Below are 20,657 nucleotides of genomic sequence, written 5' to 3' on the forward strand. Positions count from 1 at the left end.
AGCTGTGGGTAAAGGAGCAAAGCCCAGGGTTCTTTCTGGGGAAGGTGAGGACAGCTTCACAGAGGGACCCTGGGGCTGAGATTTGAGGCAAGGCGGATTGTGTAAAAATGTTGGTCACAAGAAGGACAGTATGTTGGAAGAAGAAGGAAAAGCAGCGGTGAAGGCCCAGAGCATACGGTTATTCTGATACCTGTAAAACAGAATGGAAAGGTCAGAGACGCAGCTTCTAGAAGAGTCTGGGCCCCTTTAGCTGACAGGACTAAGGTTCAGAGGGGGAAGCATCAGGAAAGGAGAGGCTGGCCGCTGGGCAACAGTGAGAGCATGGCTTGTGCGGGGAACATTCTAGATTGGGCTTCATCTAGATGTCACAGTGAGATGTGCGGGAGAGGTGATCATGCCCACTGAGAGGAAAGTGCGGGCCGGGGTGCCAGGGAGATACAGCGACTTGCCCAGGTCACACATGTGGCAGGTGCCAAAGCTGCTTCTGACCCCTTAGACTCCTGCAGCTCAGAGAAAGAAGGTTCCGGTGGATGAAGTGGCTCTAGAAGAAGTTTCTCCCCAGAAGAAACTCTAGGGGAGGGGAGGAGCTAGACACGCTCCCACAATCCATTAATCCCAGATCTCTCTGGATAGTGGGTGGGCAATGTCCACAAGGGATGGCTTCCCAAAGCGTTATTTTTTGGTGAAAACCGGGAGTTCACAAAGGCTTATATGCCTACGGGTCATTAAACTAGAGGAAGGCCATGGGTGTATGTGTATGTGCGCAGAGGACCTTGCACCTGGACTCCTGGAAATCAACACACGTCTCACAACATTTCTCTTCTAGCCGACGCTGGCTGGTTGTGTCGCAGTACCCACCCCCCACCATCTGACTCACCGCGTGGGGGGTGGGGGCTACTCAAGATCTGGACCTCCAGTCTAGCTGCCCCACATCCTGCTGGGCCCTGCCCAAGGGACGCAAGCTGAGGGCCTCAGGGATCCTGGAGACTGAAAGGGCCAGGTAGGTCATCTGCCCGGAGGGCCTTGCTTTGTTTTGAAGGCAGATCCCGGCCCAAAGTGAGGTGGGGTGAAAAGGGAACCATTCTCCAAAAACTGCCCTACATTTCCATGGCTACCTACTGCTCAGGGCTGGCAGACCTCTTCCTAAACTCCCAACGGGTGGCCAGGCACCCCATACCCCAACCTCGCCCCTGCCTGGGCAGGGAATGAGGTAGGGTAAGACTTGCCTTCTTGGCAGAGGCCTCTGTACCTGTGGTGGAGTTCCAGAAGCTTGAAAGCAAACTGAGGCGGTGGGTTGGATCCACAACTCGTCTGGTTCCAACCCACTTCCCCAACACGCCTTCCAGGCGCTCGGAATGGGCTTTTCCCGTATGCTAATGAGCAACCCTCCTAGCAAACTGTTTTGAGCATTAATTAGCTGCCTTGTTCATGAAAGCTACAGGTCAGAGGCCAGAGGGACTCAGCGGCTCACTCAGGGATCGCCCTCTGATCACAGGAGGGTCGCAGAGACGTGGGGCGAGGGCGGAGTTAACGGGACGGAGGCAGAGAGTACGGTTCAACTTCAGCTTTGCAGCCGGACGCACCCTTCCTCTGAATATTTAAAAGGAACGGAAACAATTCAGTGATCAGCACACTTCCCAGACCTGCAAGCGAGGGCAAGGCACCGGGACGGAGGCAGGTTCTAGAAAACCAGGGCCCCACCGCCAGCCCCCGCCGCTAAGCAAACATTCCCTCCTGGAGTCTGAAAAGCCGGTGCGCGAGGGGAGGGGCAGGCCTGAGGTTTATCGCTCCGCCAGCTCCTGGTGATTCATGGAGTTTGACTCCTGCCTGTCGTAGATTGAGGCACTCGAACAGCCCCGGAGGTACCCCTCCCCTTTCCCCGCGCCCTCCCCCTAACCTTGCCACCCGCCACCCCCAGTCCAATACCCGCGGCCTCCCCTCCCCCCGCTCCTCCCTCCTCCCGGGCGCTCCGGGCTGTGCAAACACACCCCGCCGCCCGCCCCGCCACCGGCCTGGCGATCCCCCAGGCAACTCGGCGTCACGAGAACAGCACCCCGGAGACCCGGCGCCCTGCCCTCCCTCTGCGTCCCCTGGGCCCTAGCCAGGCCCAACAGCCTCCCCCTTCGCGGTGCGCCGTGGCCCCTCCGGGCCTCCGGTGCAGGCTAACTAGGCCCCGCTGGGCGCCCGCAGAGCGCGCAGCCCACCTCCCGCGGAGCCCACAGCCCCAGGGACAGGCGGCCGGAAAATCTCTTGTTTACAGGGCCAGGGACGTCCCAGACTGGATTTGCTTCCCCATTTCTGCGTTCCCTTTCTGCAGATTCCTGGGGCCGGAGGGGAAAGGGTGGCAACCCGCTGATCCGCCCCGGGGCAGGGAGGGGGGGTGGGAAGCGGCGAGGGGCGGAGGGTACCGGAACCGGTGGAAAAGCCCCCGAGCGGCAGGAGGGGTGGACTCCGAGTCGGGGCCGACGTGTCCCGGAGCGCCGGCACTGCGGGGGCCGGGTTAAACACTGTACCTCGGGGAACACGACCGTGAAGGCTAATTAGGACAAGTCGGAACAGGGAACGGGGACGCAGGGAGGGGAGCGCGCGCTACGAGCTGGACCGAGTCTGGGGCGACCGCAGGAAACCCAGGCGCAGGGGAGTCGGGCCCAGGGCGACGTTTGCTCATTGTCCCGAGTGGATCTGGGCCCGGCCCACGGCAGCAGGGACGCGCGCGGTGGCCCTCCCACGCCCATTTGGCGGCCCTGGGGCCGGGGAAGGGCCGCGCGTGGAAGAGGTGGGTGTGGTGTGTCCACGTGTGCAAGCTCGGGGAGGGGAGGGGGCGCAGAAGGCGTGACAAAGACGGACTTTGTGTCTGAGTGTGCGCCTCGCTCCAGCCGCGAGCAGCGAACTGTGCCCGGCGTGTGTGGCTCTCGGGCGAGCCAGGACGAAGGTGACGGAGGCTGGGCGAGGCGCACCAAGGCGGCCCCGCGCGTGTCCGTGGGCGAGCGCTGGGACATGCGGGACGGGAGAGCCAGGCGCGAGGTGTGCCGGGCTGCACCCCAAACCGCTTTCGGGAGGGAGAGAGGAGTCCGGAAAGTGAGTGCGCGTGAGTGCGCGCGCCCGCGTGCGGGGGCGTGGCAGTAAACAGCACAACACTCGCTCGGGCTCTGCCAGAAACTCGCAGCTCCCTCCCTGGCCGGAAAGTGCGCCTCGCCGGAGCCTGGAGGTGAGTCCGCAGGGGGAGGGCCGGGCGGGCTTTGTTGCTGTGCAAATGGATTGCACATACCTGGAGCGCTGCGGCCGCCCGATAAGCGCCTGAATGGAGGTGATGTCACGGTGATGCAGGCGCCAACCCACCCTGGCCCGGAGAAAACAGCCGAGTGCGGGGAGAGGCCGGCGACCGAGCGCGGCCAGCTCAGCCCAGGTCCCGGGGAGAGGCAGGCCCTGCGCCCCGAGCCCCCGCCCGGGCCCCGCCACCCCAGGCCAGGGCTGCGCCTGGCTCCGCGCCCTACGCGGAGTCCCTCTCCACCCGCCCGCGCCCCGCTTGGTGCCGGAGGTGGCCCCAGAGCTGCGCCGAGTGGGGCGGGCGGTGCGTCCCAGGTAAGGACTCCTGCCTTCCCGCTCCGCCCTCCCCTCCGCAGCCCGGAAGAGCCGGGTCCGGCTGGCTGGCGGTGGGTGCGGGCAGAAGCCCGAGGGCTGAGGACCGGGCAGTGGAGGACGGCGCGCCAGCTCCGCTCGGTCGCAGAAACTTTCCAACCCCGAGCCAGCTGGGGGACGGGGGCGGGAGGAAGCCCGGCGCTGTCCGGAACTGCACGTTCGGTGCCCCCCTCCACTCCCGCCGCCTCTCTGCGGGAGTCCACGGTCAGCAGTGACTTGTGGCCGGCGTCCTCTCCGGTGTCCGTGGGCAGGTTTCTGTGGACAGAGGCTGGGTCCCTGCTCATCTTGGTCCGAAGGCCGGGGGAGCACCGCTGTAGACCCCAAGAAGTGGGGAGGGAAATTCTCAGAATCTTCCTGTAGGAAGTTTGGAATCAGACCATCAAAGAGCCTCTACTTCTGGCAGCTTGGCTTCCAGACCCCTGCTCCACTCCCCACCCCCCACCCCCACCCCCCACCATGGCTTTTCCAAGGCCCTTTGCAGCCGCAAGGGCTGGGTAGCGCCCCTCCATCCAGAAGCCAGCAGTTTTACACCCTGGAGAAGCCAGTCATCTAAAAGCTCACGATCTTGATCCTAAAGCACCGGACGGAATGTGTCACAATAGGGTTTTGTGCTCCTGGAGGTTCCCATCTTGTGTCTTCCTGTGTTTGGGGTGGTGGGGAGTATAGGAGGGTGGGGCGCATTCCAGGGTGGCATTCCAGAGCAGACCCTTGAACTGAAGACTTCCACGTTTCGGAATGCTCAGAAAATTTTTGACCCAAATGCCCACTTGATGTGGAGGTCAAGGCTGAGATTCCCAGAAGCCCCTCCCTCCCCAACCTGGAGACCCCTGGACGGGAGTAAGATATTATAGCCAAAGTTACCAGGCTCCAGAAAGGGAGGGGGCCCTGGGGGAGAAGGGGAAGAGGTGGGAGGGTTGTTGGTGGGTCCATGCATCTTTCCTGCTAGGCTGCTGAGTGCTGGAAGACAGGGAGGGGAGGAAAGAGAATGCTTTGTGGTATCCTTAGGTGAGCTTGGGTGCCTTCGAGAGGGTACTGTCAAGGGTCATGGCACCCTTCAGTGTAACCACTGGCTGCGTATCTTTATCTTACTCTGTATCCTTGAGCCTGCGAGATTCAGACCAGGGCAGTGTGAAGCCCGTGGTGCCCTCTTCAGGATAGTCTCCTATGCCTTAGGGGCTCTCAAGACTTTGGTGTGGATGGTAGGGGGTGAGGAAGGGGTTGTTTCAGAAAGGTGAGGGCCTGACTGCCTCTGATCAAGCCAGTCAGGGCCAGCTGAGCCTCTGAACCCACCACTCTGCAGAGGCCTCTCTACTCCCCCAGGAGAGGGAAAGAGGGAGGAAGGGGATTCTGGAACTGGATTGGGCTGACTCAGACCAGAGCTGGGGGCTGAGTGGCTGAGCTGGGGAAAGGCTGATTTCAGAGGTGATTAAAAATATTTGTATGACTGATTCCAGGGAGGTGAAGCAAAAGGGCCCCTTTGTCCAGAAAATAATCTGAGACCGGGCTATGCTGCAGCGGTGGGGTAGGAGAAATTCATGGGGCAGAAGGCGCTCCCCCTCTCCCTCCCCTTCTGGGTCCCACTGAAAACCTTGAAGTAAGAAGACGTGACTCCAAAATGAAGAAGGCAGGGGAGAAATGGGCACCGAGTCTGTTCGGTGAATGTTTTTTAAGTGCCTCCTATGCTCAAGGCAAAGATACAGGTGTTGCAGTGATGCTAAGATAAGCACGTCTTGTCCAGTACCCTCCCAAACCTTCCAGCCAGATACACAGAATTTTAACTGTCAAGGCTCAGAAGACAGCTGGGAAGTGCAAATCTTAAGGACCCGGAGGAGGGAGAGTCTCTAGGCAGAGCTGGGTCCATTTCTAAACAGACCTTCCCCCTTCTCCACCATCTAAAAGGTGGCATAGTTGACTGGCTGAATCGGCACTCCTGGAGGTCAAAGGACCAGTTGCAGAACTCTTCGGAGCTTCCTTCTCGAAATCCGCTGGCGTGCACGGATCACGGCCCTAGGCCCAAGTTGGTGTGTTCATATCTCCACACTCACCCTTGCGCTTCCTGGGGAATCAGAGAAATAATGTACTAGGGTGGGAGTGGTTTGTTTCATCTGGGGCTGGTAAATTGCAGGGCAGCTGGGCAGCGTGGTACCAGGATGGGGAGGAAGAGACGGAACAGATTCCTATTTCCTTCCTTGGAAGTTCCCACACTGGTAGTGCTGAGAAGTTAAGAGGCTGCTGGATGCCACCAAGGTAAAGGCATGTACTTCTAAGAGGAAGATGGACTCAGAAGAATAAGTGACAGAGGGGTTGCAGAGCTAAATGCGACCGGGGTTGTTTTCTGCTTGTTTTTTTTTTTTTGGTTTTTGGTTTGTTTTTTTTATTTTGTAATGATATGGCTGTTATCAGATTTGAACTTGTAGTGTGGGATTTGGTATCCTTCTCCACCGCCCTCCCACCCCCATCCAGTCCTTAGATTTTATTTTGTAAAGGATCTCCCAGACCTGTCCATTATGGCTTATTACCTTTGGCCTCGATCTTTAAACAGGGGTGAATGTGCCCTCAGCAAATCGATTGCCTGTGCTTTTTGCCAGATTCGAATTGTGAAGCATAGCCCTGGTTATGCCGCCTTGGTACAAAAACAGCCTTCCGTGGCTCCTCATAGCCTTGGGGGAAATGCCCTGAACTCCCTCCCTGTAGCATTTCTGGTCTGTCGCTAGCCAGCTGCAGTCTTCCTTTACAAACTCAGTTCATACTTGAAGTTGATTAGATACTGAATAAAATACTGTTGAAAGATCTTCTCCATTCTGTCTTTTCTGACCCCTCAGCGCAAGGCTTCCTCCTCTGAGTCTTATAGCACCTTTTTCTCCCCAGAGGCAAATTCTGTTGTGGGGTGCTCACTGTCTGTACCTTATCTCATACTGGGTTTTAAAAACCATCAAGTCAGGGACTGTATTTGTTCATCTTTGTAGCTTTCAGAGCTTGGAGAACAACTGGGCTTTGTTCCACCCCCCCCTCCCCCATACACAGTAAATATTTTCGGATTTGGAAAAACACCTGTTCTAAAGGGGACCCTGAGCAAGGTGGGGGAGGGGGAGAAGTGCTCAAAGACGTGCAGATACCTGGGGGCTAAATCGGGGTGGCTGTTCTCAGGGCTCACTTTACACATCTCCAACTTGACCACAAGTTCTGGCTGCTTTGCTGTGAGCCCCAGACACCCAAGATGGGGTTAAATACTTAGGAACCCATAGCGTGTAATCTGCAAATTATATCCCCTGGAGTGGTTCAATGTTCCTCTTTACCCATGAATCCTCCCTCTGCTCTTTTTTCTTTCCGGCCCTTGTAAATATGGTTTATGCGTTATTGATTTACGATTACACAAAGTCTCCTACAAAAGCTTATTTAAATGTTGATGCAGGGAAATGAACCGTGCTCTTGCGTTACAAATCAAGAGAAACTGAGCTCTGTGACCGTGCAGTTTAGGAACACACTGAAGATGTTAGTTTATTAAGAGTTAATGGTGGGTGGTATTTGGAGGGGAAGTAAGCTTAACTGAAAAATGAAGTAGCTAAGAAGGTTGAGCTATCTACAGTATTTTCAGGGGGCTTGTAGGATATATATTAAAGGACTGTGAAAATTGATGAGCTTTTATTATGTCCATTTCACTTGATGAGTTTTATTTTCCCTGATCAGTAGCAATACTCTTCTACTTATCAATTATGGAGAGATAATTTCTATTGAGTGGGATACAGGACTTTTTGTTCACCTGTTAGAAATTAGGTAACTAGATGGGGGGGGCACCTGGGTGCTCAGTCGCTTAAGCATCCAACTCTTGACTTTGGCTCAGTTCATGATCTCATGGTTCGTGGGATCGAGCCCCACATCAGACTGTGCTGACAGTGCAAAGCCTACTTGGGGATTCTCTCTCCTCTCTCTCTCTCAAAAAAAATAAATAAACTAAAAAAAAAAAAAAAAAAGAATCAGGTAACTTAGGGATGATGGGAACCTAAGGGGATATGTATCACCACCCGGAAAGGAGGAAGAAAGGAGATGGGAAGAGTTGGATCATGCCATTCCCCTGTGAGCCACTAGTGGTCACTATCAGCCCAGGAAAGCTTGGTTGCTGTCTTTCTGAAGACTTCCGGGGGATCTGAGAAGTGAGAGGAAGAGGCAGGGTTCCAACTAATTACTTGAACATAAGGGGTGATATGATGTGCGGTGCGTGAATTCCATACTATTTTTGAACTTGGCTTTTTTTTAAGTTTATTTTGAGAGAGAGAGGGAATCCCAAGCAGGCTCAGCTGTGTCAGCGTGGATCCTGATGTGGGGCTCCATCCCACAAACCTCAAGATCATGACCTGAGCTGAGATCAAGAGTCAGAGGCTTAACCTATGGGGCCACCCAGGGGCCCTTGACCTTGGCTTTTTAGAACGTTTAGATTCTGTGTTCTCAAGGTAAATGTAAAGTCTCTCATTGGACAGCTCACTGATTGGATATTTAATGTCTCTTAACCTGCCAGGTTCTTTACCTTCACTTCACACAGGGAACATCCAGCAGGTATTGAGAGCAGGGGTGCGTATTCGCTCTGGTCCTCAGCACTTACTAGAATCGCTGTTGGGACTGGTCAGATGCGGAGTACATAGAGTCCTCGCTTACCTTCCTGGCATGAATGAAAAATCTCTTTTCTGCCTTCTAGCTACAGCGCCTTAAAGTCTTCCGTGATAGAGGAGTTCCTTTGGGTGTTGCATTGCCCTTGTCTGCTTCTTGCTTTTAAAATGTTAATGCCTCATAGGAGGATTTTTACATGAAGTCATTAACTCCCTAGCTGAGAAATTAGTTTATTTTATCCTTGACTCCAGCAACTGAGCTAGACAAAGAAGTTTAGATTCCGAAGAGGAGAGCTGGCATAAAACGTGTGCAAATGAAGGGCAGAAAAGGGAGGTGAGGGGAGGAATCCAAGGGAACCATCTCTTCTCGTCTTTTCTGGCTCCAGCTCACCAGTGCTCGTTAAGTATGTGTTGCGTGAATGAGTGCATAGCAGATTGGCCATGGACGTGGGCATCGCAGGGACAGACTCGAGGGGCACAGCGTCAGGCCTGTTGAATTGGACTCTAGGAGTCTCAGGGCAGAGAGAGAGTGTTAAATGGGTGGTGTGCTTGGTTTTGACTTGCTCACCAGCCCTCGCACCCCTAACCCAAGCTACAAGAGCTCAGGGAATATTCGGACACCGGACAGGATAAGGGAAGGGGAGAACCTGAAAATTCAGTGAGGCTTTCCTCCTTTTCCATGACGAGGAACAGAGATGACAAATGGGCTTCATCTCACTTGCCTCTCTGGTCAGCCGATACGTCCCCCGGGATTTCTGTGTCAAGAGGGATTCTGAAGCCCAGCGGGGCGGTCTCGTCATCAGCTTGCACGGTCTGCCCTGGTTCAGGAGGGAGGAAAGCAAGTGACCTGTGTGTCCGAATCTGGCTTTGGAGAACTGATTTTGCCTTTTCTCGCTCTATCTCTAGGGACCCAGCTGGAGCCTGGCCTGGGAGCCAGGATGGCCATCCCTAAAGCCTTGCTGACCTGCCTGGGGCTGCCTCTCTTCCTCTTCTCAGGGGCCCAGGCCCAGAGCCGTGTGCCACCAGGCTGCAGCCCGGACCTCAACCCCCTCTACTACAACCTGTGTGACCGCTCCAGGGCTTGGGGCATCATCTTGGAGGCAGTGGCTGGGGCGGGCATTGTTACCACTTTTGTCCTCACCGTCATCCTTGTGGCCAGCCTCCCCTTCGTGCAGGACACCAAGAAGCGGAGCCTCCTGGGAACCCAGGTGTTCTTCCTGCTGGGGACCCTGGGCCTCTTCTGCCTCGTCTTTGCCTGCGTGGTGAAGCCGGACTTCTCCACCTGTGCCTCTCGCCGGTTCCTCTTTGGAGTTCTGTTCGCCATCTGCTTCTCCTGCCTGGTGGCTCACGTCTTTGCCCTCAACTTCCTGGCCCGGAAGAACCACGGGCCCCGGGGCTGGGTGATCTTCACCGTGGCCGTGCTTCTGACCCTTGTGGAGGTGATCATCAACACCGAGTGGCTGATCATCACGCTGGTCCGGGGCGGTGGCGAGGGTGGCCCTTCGGGCAACGGCAGCGCTGCCTGGACCCCAGCCTCCCCGTGTGCCATCGCCAACATGGACTTTGTCATGGCGCTCATCTACGTCATGCTGCTGCTGGTGTGTGCCTTCGTGGGGGCCTGGCCTGCCCTGTGTGGCCGCTTCAAGCGCTGGCGCAAGCACGGGGTCTTTGTGCTGCTCACCACGGCCACCTCCATTGCCATCTGGGTGGTGTGGATTGTCATGTACACCTACGGCAACAAACAGCATAACAGCCCCACCTGGGATGATCCCACGCTGGCCATTGCTCTTGCCGCCAATGCCTGGGCCTTCGTCCTCTTCTACGTCATCCCTGAGGTTTCCCAGGTGACCAAGGCCAGCCCAGAGCAAACCTATCAGGGGGACATGTACCCAACCCGTGGCGTAGGTTATGAAACTATCCTGAAAGAGCAGAAGGGTCAGAGCATGTTTGTGGAGAACAAGGCATTTTCCATGGATGAGCCAGCCTCAGGTAAGTGGAGGAAAACCCTCCCCACCTGCCTGTCTTTCCTTACACACCGGTTGAGGCAGGGCCGGTCTCCTGGGCATGATGGAAGGTTCTCGGATTATCTGTATTTTCCTGCCCGAAACTCCCTGAATTCCAGACTTCAAAAGTTTATTTTTCTGCACTCCTGTAGTTGATGAATGTTTTCACTGTAAAATTTCAAGCACCACAGATAAAGCTCTCCCCACCCCACCCTCCCGCTGTCTTCCCACTTCTACTCAGTTCTTTCCTGTTCCGTCCCTAGAACGATAACCACCATTGACTGCGAGTGAGAGTTTACTGCCTCGGGCCTCAGTTTCCCCATTTGCAAAATGGGCATGATAATGGTTCCTGTTAAGTAGGATTCTTGCGAAGAGTAGATTCATGCATATGCCTGGCACTAGGAAAGTGCTCTAGAAGTAGTAGCTATTAGCTCTGTGTATTGCTATTATCATAACTATTATTACTACCCATCCAGGACGTGTTTTTCTATTATATACACCTACATAGTCTTGGTTTCCTTTAAAGTTTCCTTGAAAAGTCTTCTCAGTTAAGATTTTCTTTTTTTTTTTTTATGTTTATTTATTTTGAGAGAGATCAAGCAGGGGAGGGACCGAGGGAGAGAGAGAGAATTCCAAGTGGGCTCCAAGCTGACAGCATGGAGCTGGACGCTGGGCTCAAACTCATCAACCGTGAGATCATGACCTGTGCCGAAGTTAGGAGTCGGCCGGCCGCTTCACCGCCTGAGCCACCCAGGCGCCCCAAGATTTTGTTCATTTGGATAAAAGGACTGTGCCACATACCGGTCTAAGCAGCATCCAATATCCAGCTGGCTTGTTCCCAAGCTCCTGTCAAGGCTCTTTGTTAATGGGATGGGGCTTTCCTGGTGGAGCCCAGCACCAGGGGCCCCAGCCAGCCGTACAGCCTTGGAGGGGTCAGGCTGAGGGGATCCCGGAATGGAAGAGGCAGGGATGGGTGAGGCTTCTGCAGCCTGTGCCAAGTCCCTCTTTGGGAGCAGCTTGAGAAGCATAGGGGGGTGGGCAGGGGATGATTCTCTGGGAAGCTTGGCCACTTGAGCTCCCAGTTTCCAAAGGGAAGAGTATTTCTCTGGCATTTGTTAGTCATAAGGATCACTAGCCTTTATTGAGCACCTACTGTGTGCCACATGCCCTGCTCTTCCTGATGGGTCCTGTGGCGTGCTTTCTTAGCCGGCTGGCTACAGCCCGGTCACTGACACGACCGGGAACTGGAGGTACAGTCTCAGAGCCCTGACCCCAAGCCCAGACTGGGCTGGTTAAGATGTTTGGGGGCTTAAGGCTTTAACTGCTTGACTGTCAGTCACCAGCTCTGGGGTCTCTGGAATCAGAACTCCCTGCCTCTTGACAAACTGAGATGCCCATCATTTCGGCCTTGGGGAAAGGAGTGATCCTTGTCCTGCCTGGCACTTGACCTTTGATCTGCTCACTGGGGTGGCCTCTGGCGCAGGTGCACATACCCAGTGGGACCAACTGAGTGCTTTGCGGGGGAGGGGGACGGGGCAGGGGGCACTTGGCTAGGCTGGTGGGAGGCGGGGCTTGTGTGCAGGCCTGGGTGGGGGCGTCCTTGCCCACCCCTGCTGTTGCCCGGTGTCTGGGCTGTAGGCCCAAGTAGTACTCAGCCTTTGTCCTTTCAAGGCAAACACTTCTGGGGCTGTGAGGGTTTTTTCTTTTTTCTTTTTTTTTTCTAAATGGAAAAATCAATGGAGCGGAGCTGGCCCAGCACTTAGGAAGCCAGCCCTGTATAGTGTGGTCCCTCAGAGCCACGGGCCATCAGCCTGGGGAGACGGACAGCTGCTCACCTGCTCTCTGGCCCCTGGGGTGCGTCAGCAGCTTTCCTCGGACACCCTGGGAACCTCAGCAGGGGAGCACAGCCCCGGCCCAGGGAGGTATTCCTGGAGCCGAAAATAGTTCTGGAAACTTGCCAGGGTGCCAGTGTATGGGAGGTGCATTCAGTCCCTCAGTGGGGCTCTGGACCGTGGGGTCCTGGAGAATCCGCATCCAGTTCTGCTTTGTGACGGCGTGAGGTGTCTCAGGCTGTGGAGTCCCTGGTGTGCTTACCCTGGTGTCTGGCCGCCAGCCTGCCGCGATCGAGGCCAGAGCTGGAGCCTGGCCATCTTGGAAGGTGGCCGAGGGCCCATATGCCTCTCTTGGCCTCTGGCCCCGGAGGGCGGATGGGGATGTGAAGGTTGCTGACAGGAGCATTTTTCTTTGCTGAAGTGGGGGTGGGGTGGGGTGGTCCTCCCGCTGCAGGAAAGCCTGAGGGGAAGGTGGGCATCCTGCTCCCCTTGGCTCCTGACAAAGGCATGCTGGGCTTTCGAGGGGCCCCCCCTGCAACCTCACCTCCAAGCTGGCCAACCCCGGCTGGACTTCCTCTCTGCGTTAGACGTTATCTCAGGGCAGGTGAGACCCCTCGTCCCTCTCTGTGCCCTCCCTGGGGAGCCTTGCCCGAGAGCCCAGCCCCCAGACCACTCCTGTGTGTCTCTGCAGCTAAGAGACCGGTGTCACCATACAGCGGGTACAACGGCCAGCTGCTGACCAGTGTGTACCAGCCCACTGAGATGGCCCTGATGCACAAAGGCCCGGTGAGTGGGGTTCCAGGGTCTCTGTGGCCCTGTGGGGGTCTCGGAGCCCGGCCTGAGCGGGCAGGTGCAGGGTGGCGTGCGGTATGGATGGAGAAGGCAGGCTGGTCCATCTGATGCATCAGGCTCAGGGGACCGAGCAGGGCTCCTCACGTCTGGTTCCTGGAATTGGCGAATATACAGCCCTCAGCTTCACGGCAGCGGGACCTGCCCCGGGTCATGGAGCATCACACGGTGACTGGGGCCCCTCGCTGTGGAGAATGCAGAACAGGCTCTCTGGGCCGGTGGGAGATGCCAGCTTTGCCCTACGCAGCTTAGGGAAGGACAGAGGAAGGTCTCAGCCAGGTAGGTAGGTAGGTAGGTGTCATTCGTTGGTACCCCCAAAGGCGCAGAGGACCCCAAAGCAGGTCTGGGTAAGTATTTGTTCCTCAACCACAGCTGTCCCAAGGGGGCCACGGCTCCCTTCCCCCCACAGGCAGGAGGCAGCTCTCAACCTCATACCTCCCCTGGGTTCTGGAAACCAGATGCTCCATTAGCCAGTGGGGGGTGGGAACAGGAAGACAGTGGGTTAGATTCTCACTCGCTCCATATATGTTCCTCCTCCCGGGGCTGGCAGTCACTATGGGGAGAGGTCAGTGACCCGCCTTGGCAGGATGCTGGGAACCGGAAACGAGGGAGGTCAGCAGGGTGGTGTTCTCATACCGCACCCCTCCCTTCCCTGCCCTGAGCCCCGGGGTGGGGGGCAGGGTGCAGTGAGCATCTGAAACTCGCAGCTCCAGCCCCTTCCCTCTCCCTAAGCTGAACCTGCAGCCAGGCGCTGGGAGGGGCAAGGAGTCTCTGAAAGACACAGTCTGCTGGTTACAGCCTCCCAGGCTGTGGATACCAACCCCCCAGCCCCACCCCAGGGTCCTTCCTTCAATGGATGCCCCACGCTGCCCAGCCTTCTCTTACCTGCGCACCTGAGTCCTGCTTCCCTGGGCTGGGGGTAGGATCCGGATGGATGGGGATATCTTCTCTGATGGTCTCCGGACCTCCCGGCACTACCATCACCTGGGGACTTGCTATCGGTACAGACTGGATGGGGCCGGTGGTGTCATGGGGCTGATGGTTAGCATCTCTTCAGTGGCATCATCTTGATAACGTGGAATCTGCCACATCGGGAGTGCCCACACCCAGAAATCAGGGGAAGGCTCCCCCTCCCCCACCCCCCAGGTAAACTTTTACCAGGCTACTACTGGGTTGGATCCTGACTAAGCGTGGCTGTGGTTTAACAAACTGCCCGGGTGAGTCTGTTGCACACACAGGTTTGAGAACCACCCGTCTAGATGTTCCTGGAGTCACTAGGGGCAGGGGAGCGGGGGGGTGGGTGGGGTGGTGTGCAAACCAGGGAGGAGCACAGGGTCTGATTAGACCAAAGGCAGCTTGGGACCCTGGAGTGGCAGGGGTTTGGTGGCGGGTCTTTCCGTAGCGATAGGGCAGATGGGGCCAGGAGGTCACCTTCCTTCCAGTGTGGGAGCTGGGCTGAGTGCCTCTGGGCCTTTCTCACCCCACAGTTGAATCCCCCCCGCCACAGGAATAGGGCCATTGCCACTTTAGCCAGGTTCCGGGCAGAGAATTTGTGTGTGTGTGTGTGTGTGTATGTGTATGTTTGTTTATTTAGAGAGACAGAGTGCGAACAGGGAAGGAGCAGAGAGAGGGAGACACAGAATCTGAATTAGGCTCCAGGGTCCGAGCTGTCAGCACAGAGCCCAATGTGGGGCTAGAACTCACTGACTGAGATCATGACCTGAGCCAAAGTCAGATGCCCAACCAACGGAGCCACCCAGGAGCCCTTGTTTATTTATTTTGAGAGAGAAAGAGCGAGAGATGCAGGAGGTATGGAGAGAGAGAGAGAGAGAGAATATCCCAAGCAGGCTCTGCACCATCAGTGTAGAGCCCAATGCAGCTCAAGCTCACAAATCGAGAAATCGTGACCTGAGCTGAAACCCAGAGTCAGACGCTTTTAACCAACCAAGCCACCCAGGCGCCCCAAGAATTTGGGTTTTAAGCCTCTACATCTGACTAGCCAGCTCAGGCTTCAAGATAAGAAATGTGGGCAAACTGAAGGCCATCCCCGGCCAGCCACACAGCAGCTCTGATGCATTTGGGGGGGCATAATGCCATTTGGAGGACCCGGGGAGGAGTCTGGGGAGACGGGAGCCTGGGAGCAGTACCAGCCAGGTAGTTGCACTCGGTATGTGGTTCACCCTCTGCTGCGGCCCAGGAGGCGTTGGGAGCAGGGGGGAGGGGGCTTGAGAAAAGGATCCTTCTGAAAATAGTGAGGCCCCAGGACCATCGAAGGTGACAGGCGCCTCCTCTACGTCTAGAGGCCTGGAGCTCTGCAGGGTGAGGGAAGAGGCTGGAGGTCAGAGGCCAGCCCTTCCGCTTCGAGAGGTGGAGACACTGCTGGAGGTGGGGTGGGGGGAGCAGGGAAGGGGGAACTGGCAGCCTCGGCCCTGCAGGAAGCAGAGCGTCTGCGCGTCCGCCCGCCCTGGCGGAACCTGGCTGTGAGACCTCCTGTCCTTCCTTCCAGTCTGAAGGAGCTTACGACGTCATCCTCCCACGAGCCACCGCCAACAGCCAGGTGATGGGCAGTGCCAATTCCACCCTGAGGGCCGAAGACATGTATGCGGCCCAGAGCCACCAGGAGGCCACACCGCCGAAAGACGGCAAGAACTCCCAGGTCCTTAGAAACCCCTACGTGTGGGACTGAGTCGGTGGTCAGGAGCAGGCAGGCACATTTGGGGAGGGCCCTGTGGGGACCTGGCCCGGGAGAGGAGCCCACTGCTCTCCTGCTTCCCTGCCCCCTCAGTGGCTCAGGGCGACTGTGCCTCAGAGCCAGGAAAGCCCTCCCCATCTGCCAATGTTTGGGCCGGGGTGGGGGGATGGGGGGTGTCCCGGGGCCCCTCCACCCACTTCTCGGTGTTTGCAGAGTTGAGGAGCTCAGCCCCCACTTCATGCTCCAGCCAAATATTGTTCTTGGGGGTGGTGGCCGATCAGTGCCAACATTTTCTGGAATCTTCTGAGAGATTCCTGCAACCTCGAGAGATTTCTCAGGAGTGTCTGTCCTGGGTTTTGCTCCTCTGTGAGGAGCAAGGGCGCCTAATAAACATGTTTTTGCTTTATTAGCTCTTCCTCTGGGAATGTCCTTTCTGACCCTGGCTCTTGGTCACTGAATGAGCCTCCTCCTGTACAGGCAGTGGCGGGGGTGGGGGGTGTTCCTCTTTCTCCCTCCAAATCCGGCTCCTGTGAAAGCTACTGCTGAGTTTTCCTTCCACGCAAGTAAGTAGCCGACTCCTGAACCCAGGGAAGGATTCTTCAGCTGAGCCTGGGTATCTCTGTCGAATGCGATCAGACCAAACTGCGGGGGTCCCAGCTCCTGTGTGGGGTCTAGGCAGCATCTGGGCTTATCTGAATGCGGGCAGTTTTCTGCCAGGACCCCCTCCACCTGCCATACGTAAGGCCAGAGCAGGGGAGGCAGGGGCCCGCCATCACACAGCTCTGAGGACGGTGTGGGTAAGGGAAGCTAGGCCGACTTCAGACCCTCTTAGGGGCACTGACCGTCAAGGTCCTTTAGGGGACAGGGTGGAGAATCACCGCCCCGTGTTGTTAGAGTGAGCTGTGCACTGGGACTTGTTTACAAAGTGGGTTTCCAAAGGTGGAAAGGGTCAGCCGGTTCCAGTTGGTTTCATTCCTGGGCAGTTAATAACACGTCCACTTGCTCAGTCCTTTACGGTGAACAAACTCTTTCCACAGCAGCTCCTTTTATTTTTTATTTGTATTAAAAAAATTTTTTTTATGTTTATTCATTTTTGAGAGACAGAGCATGAGCCGGGGAGGGGCAGAGAGAGAGGAAGACACAGAATCTGAAGCAGGTTCCAGGCTCCGAGCTGTCGGCATAGAGCCTGATATGGGGCTCGAACCCATGAACTGTGAGATCGTGACCTGAGTCGAAGTTGGACACTTAACCAACTGAGCCACCCAGGGGGCCCCACATCAGTTCATTTTAAACCTCGTGGCTTCCCAGAAAGGTGGACAGGACAGTATTCTGTCCTCTTTCTAGAGTCAGAATCCCATAATCATGCCATTTTAGGGTTGGATGGGGCCTTGGAGGCAAGTTAGGGGTATCGCCGTCCAGGGCCCTCTCACAGGTAAGCTGACTGAGCCAGAGAGGCCACACGGCCTCTAGAAGTGGCCACCCCAAGACTGGCCAGGTTGTCCTGAGGTCCACCTTCCTAGGCCCACCGTGGGACGGCCAGTGGGCCCCAGTGGCCTGGGCCTAGATGAGCGCAGTGCTTTGACCCTTGAACACCGGCTCAGGGCTTTGCAAAGGGGCTGCCAAGCCCGCCCCTCCCAAGCTTGGGAATGTTCCTCCCCAGCTGGTCAGAAGCTATTTTCTGACACCGGTCGGTCGTAGGGAAAAAACAAATGTCTCTGCTGGAAGGGAGAGAAAGGTTGCCGGAAGAAAAACAAACTTCTCCCTTCTATGTCAGATTGCAGCAGCCCCCCGGGGATTGACACTTTTTTTTTTTTTAAGTAAAAGTCAGTGCTTGGGCCCCGAGCAGTAGGGTCCCCTTTGACTCTTGTTCTTTCTGGTTACTTTAGGCTCAGTCCCCGCAAAATAAAACGAGATGGTAGAAGCCCTCTTCCCTGAACCACACGCCGTCCTGATGTCCTCATGGCTCTGTCCGGGCTGGGCAGGGCCCACCACCTCTCCCCTCCTTGTCATTGGAGCTGGGAGGGACCAGAGGCCACCACCCTGAAGCAGTGGACTGAGTGGGTATCTATCTGTGAAGCCCCGAGGTGTGTGGCTGGGGCCCAAGGGCCAGCCCAGCCTTTCCTGGTCCCCAAGTGACTGAGGCCACAAGGATCTGCAGAATGGCCAGGGCTGCCTCCGTCCCCCCTCGACGCCCTTCCCCCCCCAATCATAGCCTGTGTGTCCCCATGCCGTGGTTCTGGTGGCCATCCTCAGATGCCCTGTCTTCACCCCATGGGCCTTCTGGCTGTCTCGGTGTCCGGCATCTGCTTGCCCCGCCTGTGCCTGGGTGAATTTCCTCCATGAGTGTTGGGAGCAGAGCCCTGGCGGAAGTGGGCTCCTTCCTGTCTTTCTCATCGGGGCCTCCTGTCACCACCTGGAGCCTGGAAGGCCCCTGAGCTGGGACAGATCTCAGCTCGAGGCCTAGGCGACACCGCTCCTCTGCGTGGCTTGTGGGCACTGGATCTGAGCCCCTTTGGTGCTTCCCAACGTGCCCCTTTATGCCACGGCCCCATGCCTTCCCCACCTGCAATGAGCCGGGGTGCATCAAGACACAAGGTGGGGTCTGGGGCTGCATTCTCGGGGGCCAGTTAAGAGTCCTGGACCACACGGGTTGGGGTCTCAGCTGCTCACAGAACTGGGACTTGGCTGATGTACGGATTTCTGCTGGCACTGCTCTTCTCTCCCATGATCTGCTGCAGAGGGTCCTGATGGCCACGCAGGGAATGGAGGGGGGACATCCTTTAAGACCTGATGATGGAGGCACTAAGGACAGAGATGTGTACAGCTGCAGACTCGTGGGAACGAGGTCCCCTGACTTTGTCCTGCCCTCTGGTACCAGGCAGAGCAGGCTGGTCTGAGGGGAGCTCCCCTGGCGCAACCCTGGAGCTCAGTTCTCAGCGCATGTCACCTCTGGGGGCCTGGGGTGAGGGCGAGGACAAGATCAGGACCCCACCTTGCCCTGTTATCCGCCCACAGCTCTCCAGGGCCACCGTCCTGCCCCCAGCAGTCTGTGCCTTTGTTAACTGGAATATTTTTCCAGAGCAAAATTGGGCGAACAGGTCTTGCAGGGAGAGTAAGGCCATACAGCCATGTGTGACAGCACCGCGCCCCCTCCCCCCCCATTACCAATCCTTGTGCTGGGTTACTTAGCTCCATGAGTGGAGTGTTACTTCCCTCTGATGGAGGGGAAGGGGGGGCTCTGTGCACCTCAGGCTTCTCTTGATCTAGGTTAGTGGCCCCAAGATCCCTTACAGTGAATAAAGGCACTGTCTTTGCTTTTCAAAGTGATACTCTCTTGTGAGTCGTGGCCCCACCAGGCAGCCCTGAAGAGCAGCCTGCAGTGAATGTGGGTTTGTTCACAGCCTGAGTCCTCCGGGGATCCGTGCATAGGCGTGGGAAGATGGGCTCCAGAAAGATGCAGGCCACCCTGGCCTGGGGATACCCAGTGGCCCTGTTCCCTCCAGTCCTTGGCCATGTGGAGATGATAGGTGTGTTTTTAGGAAGCACATGCCTTCCCCCAAGTGGGCCAGCTACATCACAAATGAGCCTGGAATGGAAAAACAACTAGAAGAGCCTAGAACCTGTTGCCGGTGATATCAGACCAACATTGTGGTAAATTGCACACCGTCCAGCCAGTCAGCTCGAAGCAGAGTAGTTTGGACCCTCACTGCTCAGAATCAAATGACCTCATCCTCTTGTGAGGAATTACAACCACAGAGACCCTGAGTGTTCGTTGAGAATTTTTCTGGGATTTAATAATAGATATTTTTAACCTAGTCTCTTTGCTTTCTAGACCAACTGAGGCTGTTTGATTCCAACGAACTTTTTCTCGGTTGGGGATTTATTCTAAGGGACGAACCTGAGCCTCCCAAAAACAGCCGAAATGCATGCTCTGCCCCCACCCCCACCCCCACAAGGTCTGGGAATGTAGGGAAGGGGTGACAGAGGACAGCCCGTCTCATAGTCCTGGGGCAGCCTGGTGTGCTGGAGGCCACCGCTGAACGAAATTCTGTGCTCCTGGGAAAGCAGACAGGGCCAGGTGACGATCAGTACCTCCCATGAGGACCTGCCAAGCGCCGTATCCAGCATATTCCAGTTTGCACTGGCTCCCTGTAATTGTTCACACCTCACTAAGAGTAAGAAACAGAAAAAAGTGAAGTGACTTGCCTGGGGTCAGATCCTCCAACCCGTTCTCACCAAACCTAGCACTTCCTCTAGCCCCATGGAGTCTGTGGAGATCAGGCTCAGGTGCAAGAGACCAGATTTTGTTTCCGGTCTGCTGTGTGCCTCCTGGGCCCTCCCGGAAGCTGCAGCCCCCACTTCACAGCAGCCACATGAATTATTGAGTATCTGTACCAGCAGGGTAATGCTCTGACCTCATCCTCATCCTTGGGCTGAGGGCGCGGTTCTGATCTCCGTCTCCTTGAAGAAGGGATACGGATGGGTGGAGGCTGGGGTGGTGGGGCCCTCTGTGCGGTGTGGGTGAATGACAGAGGTGCCGGGAAGGAAATGAGGACCAAAAACCAGCTGCCCTGTCAGCAGGAGGCAGTTCTTCAAAGAGCATGACCCAGGTATCACACCGCTCTGGGTTGGGATCCCATCTCTTGCTTAACTAGCTATGTGACCTTGGGCTGCTCAGTTTCCTCACGTGTGAGATGGAAGTGCGAATACCCTGAGTTGGTTTTTAGTGTTCTCGCTCCTCAAGGTCATTCTGTGAGAGTCACAGCCAAGGCAGAGCCTCCAGGAGCTAGCTGTCTAGTATTTGCTGGTCAGACACACTGGTTCCTAGGCCAGATTCACTGAATGCTGTCGTCCGGAAGGTCCACTTTTCTCTGCTGTCCCCTCTACACCAGGTCCCCAGAGAGGGTGGGACAGCAAGTTGCTAGGACTGGAAGGGGATGCTAAGGAGAAGGACAGACCCCTACTGGTAGTCGTTGACAATCAAGGTGTTCTGAGGGTCACCTGGAGCACAGGAAGTCAAGAAACCACGTTGAAGAGGAGG

General features: G+C 56.4%; 1 protein-coding gene across 7 annotated transcripts; it reads left to right on the forward strand.

Annotated features, from left to right (window-relative positions):
- Window positions 1–1,811: 1,811 nt before the first annotated feature.
- On the forward strand, window positions 1,812–18,939 carry GPRC5C (G protein-coupled receptor class C group 5 member C). 7 transcript variants are annotated; one of them, XM_039229827.1, is made up of 5 exons: window positions 1,812–1,862; window positions 9,147–10,229; window positions 12,767–12,861; window positions 15,431–15,580; window positions 17,503–18,939. In XM_039229827.1, the coding sequence occupies exons 2-5, from the start codon at window positions 9,179–9,181 to the stop codon at window positions 17,533–17,535; spliced, it is 1,329 nt and encodes a 442-aa protein (XP_039085758.1). In that variant the 5' UTR covers window positions 1,812–1,862; window positions 9,147–9,178; the 3' UTR covers window positions 17,536–18,939. The 7 variants fall into 7 exon arrangements, with proteins under 7 accessions (XP_039085758.1, XP_039085756.1, XP_039085755.1 ...); XM_039229825.1 differs by lacking the exon at window positions 1,812–1,862 and adding an exon at window positions 2,477–2,776; XM_039229824.1 differs by lacking the exon at window positions 1,812–1,862 and adding an exon at window positions 2,829–3,208.
- Window positions 18,940–20,657: the final 1,718 nt, after the last annotated feature.

This window comes from Hyaena hyaena, unplaced genomic scaffold, assembly GCF_003009895.1.
Source record: "Hyaena hyaena isolate Hyena2069 unplaced genomic scaffold, ASM300989v1 scaffold_39, whole genome shotgun sequence".
Taxonomy (NCBI): domain Eukaryota; kingdom Metazoa; phylum Chordata; class Mammalia; order Carnivora; family Hyaenidae; genus Hyaena; species Hyaena hyaena.

Bases quoted from the DNA above. Each gene is read 5' to 3' on its own strand.
- GPRC5C (XM_039229827.1), top strand. From the start codon at position 9,179: ATGGCCATCCCTAAAGCCTTGCTGACCTGCCTGGGGCTGCCTCTCTTC. The intron at 12,862-15,430 runs GTGAGTGGGGTT...CCTTCCTTCCAG, and splicing joins CCCTGATGCACAAAGGCCCG to TCTGAAGGAGCTTACGACGT. The intron at 15,581-17,502 runs GTCCTTAGAAAC...TGGTTACTTTAG, and splicing joins AAGACGGCAAGAACTCCCAG to GCTCAGTCCCCGCAAAATAA.